This window comes from Coregonus lavaretus (assembly GCF_964263955.1).
Source record: "Coregonus lavaretus genome assembly, chromosome: 2".
Classification (NCBI taxonomy): Eukaryota; Metazoa; Chordata; class Actinopteri; order Salmoniformes; family Salmonidae; genus Coregonus; species Coregonus lavaretus.
Window position 1 is genome coordinate 9,804,894 of NC_139989.1, and position 12,513 is coordinate 9,817,406.

At 44.8% G+C, this 12,513-nt stretch overlaps 1 protein-coding gene across 1 annotated transcript; it reads left to right on the plus strand.

The window, feature by feature from the left end:
* The first annotated feature begins 427 nt into the window (after nt 1-427).
* On the plus strand, nt 428-12,286 carry LOC311101047 (uncharacterized protein). Its single transcript, XM_084142078.1, has 5 exons — nt 428-685; nt 2,599-2,757; nt 5,382-5,442; nt 5,724-9,937; nt 11,787-12,286. Exons 1-5 carry the CDS (start codon nt 512-514, stop codon nt 12,186-12,188), a joined length of 5,010 nt encoding a protein of 1,669 aa, XP_083998204.1. The 5' UTR covers nt 428-511; the 3' UTR covers nt 12,189-12,286.
* Nucleotides 12,287-12,513: the final 227 nt, after the last annotated feature.

Sequence of the window (12,513 nt, forward strand, 5' to 3'; positions counted from 1 at the left end):
TGAACATACTGTAACAAGTGACCTAATTGGACAGGGGTTCTATAATGCCTAATTGGAAAGTGCCAATCTCATTCAATAGTTTACTGATGGATTCAGAAACAAAACAGCAACCAAATAGCTTTAATCAAACACATATATATGATTATAAATACATGTAAAACTTTACGCAACGTTTTATCTAGATACATGTCGTGATTGTTTAAAGTTTCAATCTGTAGGCTATTCGCCCTGTTTGTTAATTTTCATCCTAATCTGTTGACCCCATAGATATAGAGGATCAGGATTTGGGGTATGAAATCTGATTCAATCCGGCTGATTGAATTCTACAAATGCTTTTTCAGATCAGTGGACATGGCTCTGGAGAAGCCCACTCTCAGCATGCTTCATCAATTAATGTAATTACATTAACCTGCAGAACTGGTTCGACGAGACAAATATTAGGCTATTTGAATCAACTAATATTATTACAGAAAGGTTTTATATTGACGCCAAATGTCTTCGTCCCTGCTGAATGTTAGCAATCAGCCTTGGGGGGAGCTGTCGTGTGTTTACTAGAGGGAAGAGGGGAAAGAGAGAGATAGGGCAAATGAGGGAGGGAGAGAACAGGCGAGGGAGGGCGAGCAAGATAAAACTTTTCAGTTTTAAAGAGCGAGAGGAAGCGTGCGCTGGAGCGGCGACCATGCAGGTAAATGCATTAGCTAATTGCGCTGAAGTTAATTAAACGATATTGGCGATGGCTTAATTGCGATTGTGTGTTTGAAAGATTTCTGTGCAAATGATAGTTTCAATCGAACGATGAATGTTGTATATCAAATGGTTCTATTCACCGAATTCGAACATTAAATTCCAAACTTTTCAACCTCCGTCTCCGTTTCTCTTCACCCCACCACCCCTTTTGCTGTGCGCAGTGTGCAAGTAGTCTGTTTCAAGTAGCTTAGCATTTGATTCTTTTGTCAATTATTGTACGAAGCCATCTAAAATGATTGTAAAGATGTTCATGAATACTAAATATTTTGGATAATGAAGCAGATCATTAAAATGTGTTCTCAGGTTTTGTGGGGGAGGAGGGGGCGCGAGGTTTTTTTACACATCTGTAAAGGGAACCCATATTCATTAATTAAATAGCTTAGTCCATGTAGGCCTCAATTTGCGCTGTTGAGCAGGCAGCGGGTGGTGTAATACTGGATCCCCGATTGGCAGCCCACAATCCGAACGTTAAGTGAAACACTCGAGGCCGAGGTTTCAGACGGAATAACTAAAGCCTACAGTATTTATATATTTGTAGTAGAACGTTATGCTTCAGAATGTGTAGCCATGTACACCTGGGCTTTTTTTTTTCCAGACTAGTTGAGGAAGGTTAAGAGTGCGACGGGTTAAGTTATCTTGCTAGCTAACGTTAGTAGGCTAAGTGCCACGACTGTTATTTTGGTCCTTTTGTTTAATTTCGCAACGTTAATGAATAGACAATGCGGTACGTATTTTCGAGTCTGTTTTTAACCGTGTTCATAATTGCAGGACACAGTTGGTGTGTTTCTTGCATTTCATAACATAAGATAGAAACAACTATTGCGACGTTGATAGCTTGGCTAACTAACGTTAGCTTGCTAGCTAATTGATTCAACGCTGTTCGGCGTAGCTAATTAGGCTGGACGTTTAATTAGCTTAAGAATCACGAGCATTGGCCATTTTTTATCAATACCGTTGTTATATAAAGCCTTAAACTATGTTTTATAACTCATTACACTTTCTCAACCATAAATAATCATGCAACCTTGCTGGTAAAACGATATTTTCTGGGCACGGCTAGATAATTGGTGTGGACGGAAGTGGGCAAATACAAGTGTTGGTATTTGGCATTTGTTTTTGTTTTTATCGCGCCTCGATTAATTTAGTATTATTCAAAGTTGGATCTTAATAATAGCGACGATGTAAGTCGTTTAGTCTAATCACAAAATTTCTGCCGAGTAGCATTGGAAAAGGACAACACTGCATTGAGTTCTCATGGTGAGGTATGTTGGCCATTAGGCTATTTTGTTAACGTTAATGTGTGTGTGATCAAATGTCCATTATTCGCTCATTAGTTATAAAGCGATATGATATTATGTTTTGCATGACACTAAATATCATACTAGTCTCTTAAATGTGCACAGTTAATGCTGGTCAAGGTCAATAATCAGGCCATTCACTTACGTTTTAATTGGAAGTGGTTTAAATGTTTCTTCGTGTCACATGACATTGCAATTACATGTAAGAAATATAAAGTATTTTTATTGCAGTCTTTTTACTTGTTAATTGGCAGTCCTCAGAGGAATGTAATTTGATGTTGATTAATTGATTTGGACCAAGTTTAATTGATACTATTCTTGGTAGGTCTAATGTAGCCTAAACAATTAGGCTAGGCTATATATTTATGTTATCTAATAGTTCTAACTTGGATTACTTTCTGTTTAGGTTTATTTTTATTTCCAACATACTTAATGAAAATATTTGCACTGTATAGCTTATTTAATTTTTGTTCTACAGAGATACACCACTGGATATGGTAATGATTTAAAAGCAATATTTTTAAATCCACTAAAATACATTTTGATCTTGCAGGAGGAGTCAGGTGAGACAGTGTGCCGTGACAGCAACAGGGTGACGGTGTGGTTGTGTCCCCTGTGTCAACAAGGGTTACCAGACAGGGGCTCCCTTGCTCTGCACCTGAATGACGGACATAGTGTGCTTCCTAACTGTGTAGACAAGCTGCTGGACATTGTAAGTAGCGCTGTGCAAGTTCATTCTGGAATAGTATTTTCTTTTCCCATGTAGGATACATCACACAAATAAACAAAACTTGACTTTTGTGTCTTATGTTGATGTATTTAATGAATGATTCTTGGATGATGGCAAACATAATACATTAACAATTATTGTACATGCATTATTTGTATACGTTATTGTTATTGTAGTTTCCCAAAAGCCTCTTAAGGCTAAGTTCATCTTTAGAACCTTCGTAGGAACATTGTTAAATCTCCGAGCTGTTTCCCAAAACCATCGTTACTAAAGCTGCATTTGAAAACGCTTGTTATTTACGGACTGCCTTAGACCACTCGTAGAACAGCTAAGTCCGTTGTAAGATGCGTTTTTTCTCTCTAACGCGCCACTTTTATACATAGTTCTCCACTAAACAGAATCAATATGTTGCTTTAAAAGATAAATAGCCTACAGTATAAGCTACATAGGCCTATATAATTAAATAATATTTAAATACATTTCATGTTCATTCGAGTTCTATTTTGCTAATTGTAGGCTACAGTCTATAATTTTGCCTCAATATATTTAATGATGCGTAACAACGTGTGCAATGTGCCAAATCTTGATTTACTGCATTATTATAGGGTAAGCATTAGAATAAGCCGCCTCAATATTTTCAGCCATAGGTGATATCATTCTAGGAGCTGATCCGTCGTCAGTTTTGTGGAATAATTGAAATGTTAAGGTAAGATTTTAATTGAGAAAGCTGATCCGAGAGCATCGCTGCCTTTCGATCCTATCAGAATCGACACATGCCTCAACAATGCACTTTTTTAAAATTTTATTTTTATTTAACCAGTTAAGCCAGTTGTGAACAAGTTCTCATTTACAACTGCGACCTGGCCAAGATAAAGCAAAGCAGTGCGATAAAAACAACAACACAGAGTTACATATGGAATAAACAAAACGTACAGTCAATAACAAAATAGAAAATCTATATACAGTGTGTGCAAATGTAGTAAGTTATGGAGGTGAGGCAATAAATAGGCCATAGTGCAAAATAATTACAATTTAGTATTAACACTGGAATGATAGATGTGCAGAAGATGATGTGCAAATAGAGATACTGGGGTGCAAATGAGCAAAATAAATAACAATATGGGGATGAGGTAGTTGGGTGGGCTAATTACAGATGGGCTGTGTACAGGTGCAGTGATCGGTAAGCTGCTCTGACAACTGATGCTTAAAAGTTAGTGAGGGAGATAAGTCTCCAGCTTCAGAGATTTTTGCAGTTCGTTCCAGTCATTTGCAGCAGAGAACTGGAAGGAATGGCGGCCAAAGGAGGTGTTGGCTTTGGGGATGACCAGTGAGATATACCTGCTGGAACGCATACTACGGGTGGGTGTTGCTATGGTGACCAATGATCTAAGATAAGACAGGGATTTGCCTAGAAGTGATTTATAGATGACCTGGAGCCAGTGGGTTTGGCGACGAATATGTAGTGAGGGCCAGCCAACGAGAGCGTAAAGGTCACAATGGTGGGTAGTATATGGGGCTTTGGTGACAAAACGGATGTCACTGTGATAGACTACATCAAATTCGCTGAGTATAGTGTTGGAAGCTATTTTGCAAATGACATCGCCGGAGTCAAGGATCGGAAGGATAGTCGGTTTTACGAGGGCATGTTTAGCAGCATGAGTGAAGGAGGCTTTGTTGCGAAATAGGAAGCCGATTCTAGATTTAACTTTGGATTGGAGATGCTTAATGTGAGTCTGGAAGGAGAGTTTACGGTCTAACCAGACACCTAGGTATTTGTAGTTGTCCACATATTCTAAGTCAGACCCGCCGAGGGTAGTGATTCTAGTCAGGCGGGCGGGTGCAAGCAGCATTCGATTGAAGAGCATGCATTTAGTTTTACTAGCGTTTAAGAGCAGTTGGAGGCCATGGAAGGAGTGTTGTATGGCATTGAAGCTCGTTTGGAGGTTTGTTAACACAGTGTCCAATGAAGGGCCAGATGTATACAAAATGGTGTCGTCTGCGTAGAGGTGGATCTGAGAATCACCAGCAGCAAGAGCGACATCATTGATATACACAGAGAAAAGAGTCGGCCCAAGAATTGAACCCTGTGGCACCCCCATAGAGACTGCCATAGGTCCAGACAACAGGCCCTCCGATTTGACACATTGAACTCTATCTGATAAGTAGTTGGTGAACCAGGCGAGGCAGTCATTTGAGAAACCAAGGCTATTTAGTCTGCCAATAAGAATGCAGTGGTTGACAGTCGAAAGCCTTGGCCAGGTCGATGAAGACTTGGCGAATGTTCTCTCTGCGTGGTGTTTTGGGAAACGCATGCTATATCTGCAGCCGTTGTAGGAAATATGCATCGTTAAAACATCGCTATCCGGAAACCGGGCCTAGGATGTGATGACACAAAACAATGCAACTTCCCTTAGGGCAATTAGTAGAGGTTCTCTGGTTATGTGAAATAATGCAAAATCATAGAATGAGTCACCAATTTGTACCAAGATGCTCTCTTGTTGGACTGCAACACTAAGCAGCGAGTTCCTGTGTCAGCAAAATTGAGTCTTAAGGTAAAGTTTCCTTGACATATTTTTCGTAATGAAGTTTTCTTCTCTCTTTACCAGGCTGCTCCCAAACAGGGGGCGAGTGGAGTGGACGGGGACACTGATGTTAAGCATGACGCAGGCGAGTTTGTCCTCTGATTAATAGCAGTACCTACGGTTTTGTCTGTCTTTATGAATTTATTTGAGTTATGGATTATTTGAATAGATACAAGCACATTTACATATTGAGTAGCCTAAACAATTAGCTTGTGTTCATTTTAAACGCCTGTCCCTAGAAGGTTGTTACACCTACAAGTATCAATATGCTATGACTGTATTTGTGTTGTTAGTTAATCAGGTTCTGTCAGGGTTCCATCGACCAAAACAGCTGCTGAAATGTCTTGTCTTTCTGTTTCATATCAGATGCTGCATCATTACAACTGAAGCTTTTAGAAGCCTCAGCCTCCCTCTCAGACCCATGTCAAATTAATGAGAACACTGAAGGACCCCAGCATTACCACAGTAGGCACACTCTCATTGGGTCTGGAGACAAAGATAAAGAGATGGATAAGGAAGTAGAGGGAGTGAGAGACCCGGAGGGAGGTGGAGTTGTTTTGGGGTCGGATCAGGAGAGAGATCAGTCCACAGAAACACCTGACGACAATGAAAAGTCCACAGGAAAAAATGGTGTACTGGCTGATGGCGATGACAGCCGTCCATTCAAGTGTAATGCGTGCTTAGAGGCTTTTCCTACCAGGACCGCATTGTGTGTTCACTACAACTCTGCATCCCATGTGCAACAGATGAGAACAGGATCCCTAAAACAGGGTGGAGAAAATGACACCCCTGCTCCCTCAGTCCCTTTTCTGTCTCGGCCATATTTATCAAACAAGCCCTACCAGTGCGCTGTGTGTCGAGTCTCTTACAACCATGCCATTACCCTGGAGAGTCATTTGAAATCTGTTTTGCACCAGACCCGCAGCAGAAATGCAGGAATCTCTGCCAACAGTGCAACTGGAAATTCGGGAAGCAACAACATGGCTACAAACTTAGTTGTTACCTCTGGGGGCAGCACTGCACAGTTGGTTAGCCCCACCAGCAGCAATTGTGTCACCCCGGCAAGCCTGACAGCAGCAGCAATGACAACCAAAGACGGAGAACCAATTCAAACCCAGCCGGCTCCCTCACTGCTTTCCTCCCCTGTGGCCTCTGCTCAGGCAGTCTCTGCCTTTCTCACCCTTCTCACGTCCAGCCCAAGCTCTCTCTCGCACTCCCTCCTCCCCTCTCTGTTTGCGGCTGGGGCGTCCCCTGCCACACCTCAACTCATACCCCAGCATCAGATGCTCATGCCCTTTATCGTGAATGGGCTCCAAACACAAAGCCAGAGTCTAAACCCAGAGCTTTTGACACAGTCTGTACCCCTTCTAGGTCTCAATGCTGCCCAGCAAGCTATCCTGGCCCAAAGACTCAGTAGCTTACAGAACCAGTGGCCAACTGTCAGCCTCCAAGCAACCACACAAACCTGTTCAGAAGACAACCAAACAAACAAGAGCAAATTGAAGGAAGAGACGAACGAGACAACAATTGAGGAGAAAGTGTCACTGAAGGCTGGGAAGGGGAAACATTGGCCTCTGGAATGTGATGATGGAGAAAGAGAGATTTGTGAGGAGGAGGATAGTAAGGGATATGCGCAAGAGCTCATCAGCGCCTTAGTAAGCAAAAATAACAGGGTTGAGTCGTGTAGGATAGATGGAGATAATGAAATGAATGATGGCACAACAGACAAAGGGAACTCTGCAGATGGAAAAGGGGGGGACATTGACAAGTGTATTGACCGCTCACCATCTGTTACCAGCAACTCAAGCATGAGTCCTACCACATTAAATCTTATGCTTAGCCCTGATTGTACTCCTCAAAAATCTCAAGTTGGCACAAGCCCTTGTGCCTCTGTCTTGTCACCAAAATTGAGCCCCTTTAAACGCGCCTTAAATTCCCCTGATCCAACTCGTCCCCATGCTAATTGGAGGGCTCGGCACTTCTCCCAAGGCCCCCCGATACTGTCAGAGTTCCAGATACAGGTTCTGCATGCGTTTCTGGAGTCTCGTAGTGGGACTGACGCAGCCAGTCCTCCCCATGATGACTGTGAGTCGTTGGGCAGGGAGGTGGGGCTCACCGAGGCGGAGGTACACAAGTGGCTCACTGACGCCCAAAGCGCCAAAGAAAGGCAGAAAGGTGGGGGTGCAGGGTACATGCGCAGCATTGCAGCCTACAATAAAAGATACAAGCGTCTTGATAACGAAGAGGATGGAGGTGCTCTTACAATAGATGGGCCTGAGGGTGGGGACAGCGGTGGGGCCTCTGGCAGTCACGCAATGGATTTGTCCAATAGTGGACGAAGGCGGAATGAGTTGGGGAGGGAGAGCCAAGGGGACTCTTGTCTGGCCTCTGACTCAGGCAATGAAGAATTCTACACCTCTGTCATCGTGAGTGAGGAGGACAGCCTGAGTGGCTCCATGAGGGAGGGGCCAGGCAGCCCTGCTAAAGAGGAGGCTCTGGTAGAACTGGCAGAAGACAAGGGCTCAGGAGGAGGAAAGGTACTGCGCTCCACCACTGTGTTTCTCTCGGACGCCGAGGATGACTATGATGACGAGGAGGCTGCAGCTCAGAGAGCAAAGAGGAGAAAGAGGAAGAGGGAGTTGGAGCGGGAAGAGGTGGAGGTCAAGAAGGAGAGATTAGACCCCGACGTGGATTTGGAACTGGAGGCCCAAGCTGATCCTCCTTCCCAACTTTCTATCGCCATTGACCAACGAGGCCTTCCAAGTGGCATTCTACACTCCCTCCCTCTGTCTTTGTCCCTTGCTCCATTCTCTACTCAGTTCCTTAGCCCCTATGTTCTCTCTCTCCCTCCCTCAGTGGTTGGCCTCGGAGTTGCAGAAGGAGATGGAGGCAAATTACCTGCCTTTCCAAACCCCCCTAACATCACCCGGTTCTCTGACCCTCTCATTACATCACACCTCTCCCTCCATACCCACACCTCCCACTACATGTCTAATGGTGGAGACTGTGAGGCTGCTTTAGATCTCAGCATCAGGAAAAGACACAGCTCAACATCTGCTTCCTCCACGTCTCTCATGGGTGACAAGACTTCAGCACAAAAGGGCCGTCTGCTTGACGGGCTCGGTCTAAGGCCCACAGCTTTTGGGTTACCTGAGGAAGGGAGACTCGGTGTGGTCAAGGTCAAACCTGAGCAAGCAACTTCCAACAGCAGTGGCTTTGCCAGTGGCAATAACATGGCCAAGGCCAGCACTGTTTACATGAGGGCAGCAGAGAGGTTGAACACCTCCATAATTGAGAGAGAAAAGGAGAGAGAGAGGGAAAGGGAAAAAGAGGAGAGGGACCAGAAAGGCAGGCCCAAAGCACGACGGTACAGGGACATGAGACGTTCCAGGACCATCATCCAGGCTGAGCAGCTCGATGTGCTTTATGGTTGCTATTTCAAAGATCCAAATCCTGGGAAACATGAGTTTGAGCAGATATCAGAGTGGGTCCATCTCCCAAAGAAAGTTGTACAGATCTGGTTCCAGAACATGCGGGCTAGAGAGCGCAAGGGTGAGGTTCGCTTCGTCAGTGATGGCACTCTGGCAGCAGTTGGCAAACCACTCATCAAGTTCACCTGGCCACTGTCACAACCCATCTTCTCCAGCACCCCCAAATCAAACACCAACAGCAGTGTGTCTACTGGAGCCAATCCAGTACAGGCCCTCCCAAAAATGGAGGTGAAGAAGGAGGAAATTGTCAAAATCAAAAACCAAGTTCCAAACAGGCCCAAGGAGGTGGCCTCTTCCGTTTCCTCCATGAGCAGCAGTGTGTCTGCAGTGCCAAAGACCAAAATGGAGATGACAAACAATGTCACAATGGTCAAAATCGCCCCCAAATGCATCGCTCAGTCTCTCCCTGTCGTACCCAAGGAGACCCGTCCTACCCCGCCTCGCCCTCCTCCCAAACATGCACCTGAAGAGGAAGTTGGGGAAAATGACTCCGATGAGGAAGTGGATGATCATAACCAAGAGAAGCCACTAGCTGGGCCTGGCTCCACCAACCGCATGGTACCAAAAATGCCCTCCACTCCAATTAGCAAGTCCCTTGCTGCAACATCTCAAAAAAAAAATGGGCTCAACTACTGGTCGGCCAAGGGCCCCTTTAAGATCAACACGCTTTCTAGGGAACAGTTGGGTCTGTCAACCCCCCGTACTCCCACAGTTGTCGGCGCCACTGCTGCCACCGCTGCGCTCAGTATTTCTGCTGCTGCCTCTGCTGCTGCTTCTACCGCTGCAACCACCACCACCACGACAGCAAGCGCAAGCCCTCAGACCACTGTCAGCATTGTCACCATCGCCAAGACTGCTCCATCGGAGAGTAGCTTCCTGCACCACTCCACCACCCGCAGGCCGCGCACACACCTGTCCTGCCTGCAGCTGTCCATCCTGCAGTCTTGCTATGAGACGTGTGCCCACCCTAACGCGCTGGAGTGTGAGGCAATAGGGACGGAGCTGGGGCTGCCGCTCAAGGTGGTGCAGATCTGGTTCCAGAATACCCGCGCCAAGGAGAAACGCTGGAGGCTGCAGCAGGAGAAACTGGTGAGACATTTGACTGTATAGTATGTAATGCATTGGTGTGTGAAGTTGTTCATATTTTCTGTACTTTAAAGGCCGGTTTCCCAGACACAGATCTGCTGTGCATATCTCTAGGACTAGGCTTAATCTGTGTCTGGGCAACTGTCCCTAAAACTTTGCTCCTTGTCTAGAAGTGTGTATATGTACAGTACCAGTCAAAAGTTTGGACACACCTACTCATTCAATGTGTTTTTCTTTATTTTTACTATTTTCTACATTGTAGAATAATAGTGGAGACATCAAAACTATGAAATAACGGATGAAAATTGATGATAACAATGGAATCATGTAGTAACCAAAAAAGTGTTTAACAAATCAAAATATATTTTATATTTGAGATTCTTCAAAGTAGCCACCCTTTGCCTTGATGACAGCTTTGCATACTCTTGGCATTCTCTCAACCAGCTTCACCTGGAATGCTTTTCCAACAGTCTTGAAGGAGTTCCTACATATGCTGAGCACTTGTTGGCTGCTTTTCCTTCACTCTGCGGTCCAACTCATCCCAAACCATCTCAATTTGGTTGAGGTCGGGGGATTGTGGAGGCCAGGTCATCTGATGCAGCACTCCATCACTCTCCTTCTTGGTCAAATAGCCCTTACACAGAATGGAGGTGTGTTTTGGGTCATTGTCCTGTTGAAAAACAAAACAAATGATAGTCCCGCTAAGCCCAAACCAGATGGGATGGTGTATCACTGCAGAAGGCTGTGGTAGCCATGCTGGTTAAGTGTGCTTTGAATTCTAAATAAATCAGACTGTCACCAGCAAAGCTCCCCCACACCACCTGCTTCATGGTGGGAACCATACGTGGAGATAATCTGTTCACCTACTCTGCATCTCACAAAGACACGGCGGTTGGAACCAAAAATCTCAAGGTTGGACTCATCAGACCAAAGGACAGATTTCCACTGGTCTAATGTCCATTGCTTGTGTTTCTTGGCCCAAGCAAGTGTCTTCTTTTTATTGGTGTCCTTTAGTAGTGATTTCTTTGCAGCAATTCGACCATGACGGCCTGATTCATGCAGTCTCCTCTGAACAGTTGATGTTGAGATGTGTCTGTTACTTGAACTCTGTGAGGTGCAGTCTGAGGTGCAGTTAATTGCCGATTTCTGAGGCTGGTAACTCTAATGAACTTCTGGGCCTTCCTTTCCTGGGGCGGTCCTCATGAAAGCCAGTTTCTTCATCAGCGCTTGATGGTTTTTGCGACTGCACTTGAAGAAACTTTCAAAGTTATTGACATTTTCCGGATTGACTGACCTTCATGTCTTTTAAAGTAATGGACTGTCGTTTCTCTTTGCTTATTTGAGCTGTTCTTTCCATAATACGGATTTACCACCTCTACCTTGTCACAACACAACTGATTGACTGAAACGCATTAAGAAGGAAATAATTCCACAAATTAACTTTTAACAAGGCACACCTGTTAATTGAAATGCATTCCAGATGACTACCTCATGTAGCCGGTTGAGAGAATGCCAAGAGTGTGCAAAGCCTGTCATCAAGGCAAAGGGTGGCTACTTTGAAGAATCTCAAATATAAAATATATTTTGATTTGTTAAACATTTTTTTGGTTACTACATGATTCCATATGTGTTATTTCATAGTTTTGATGTCTTCACTATTATTCTACAATGTAGAAAGTAGTAAAAATAAAGAGAAACCCAGGAATGAGTAGCTGTGTCCAAACTTTTGACTGGTACTGTACGTTGAGGTAACTCACCAGTGACCTTTTTCGGCTTTTTGTTAACATGTATTTCAGAAACCACTGTTGGAGTAACGTCTTTATCTCTCTGCCCCTCTCTCTCCCTCTTCTAGTCTCCAATGTCGTCAGATCCCTCCAAGAAGGTTGACATGAGCTCAGGCAGCTATCTGCAGTACAACGCTCTGCGAGCCCACCGTCCTATCCTTCCCAAACCGGTTCAGCTGACTGTCCTGGAGCCCTCTTCTCCCCCAGCCAGGGGCCAGCCTGCAGGTCGAGAGACGCTGAGAGGCAGGTGCGAGGCCTGCAATGCAGGCTTTGAGTCCAGAGCAGCAGCAAGATCCCATGTCTTCTCCCCTCGACATCTAGCCACTCTGAGAACCACTAACTTTGGCCAGCCGGCGACCATAATCAACAACGGATCTGATACCGGGTCCAGTTCTGTCTCCGCCTTAGGGTCTGTTGTGGAGGACCCTCCAGCTTCCCCAACCCCACCCCCAGCCAGCAGCATCAGCTAAGGCACCCGTCAGTGCTGGTAAAGACTCAGGACCCATTGGGCTCCTTACATTTTAATAAACAGAAATTGGGCACTGGTCTTCCAAGCTAATATTCTTTGGTTTCCGATGTTTGGAAAGGCCCTGTCGCCCTTGCTCCCTCTCATTGGACGTCTTTCTGCCGAGTTCTTGTTTCCAAACTGGACTCATTTGGATACACTGCTTCACGCTTCATCAAAAGTTATCAAATGACTGATGAACATGTACCAGTCCCCTTTTGATATTTTCCTGGCCTGCAGTTATAATCCTTGTTGTCTCATCCTTGTCCTTAAAATTACTCTTACAATAC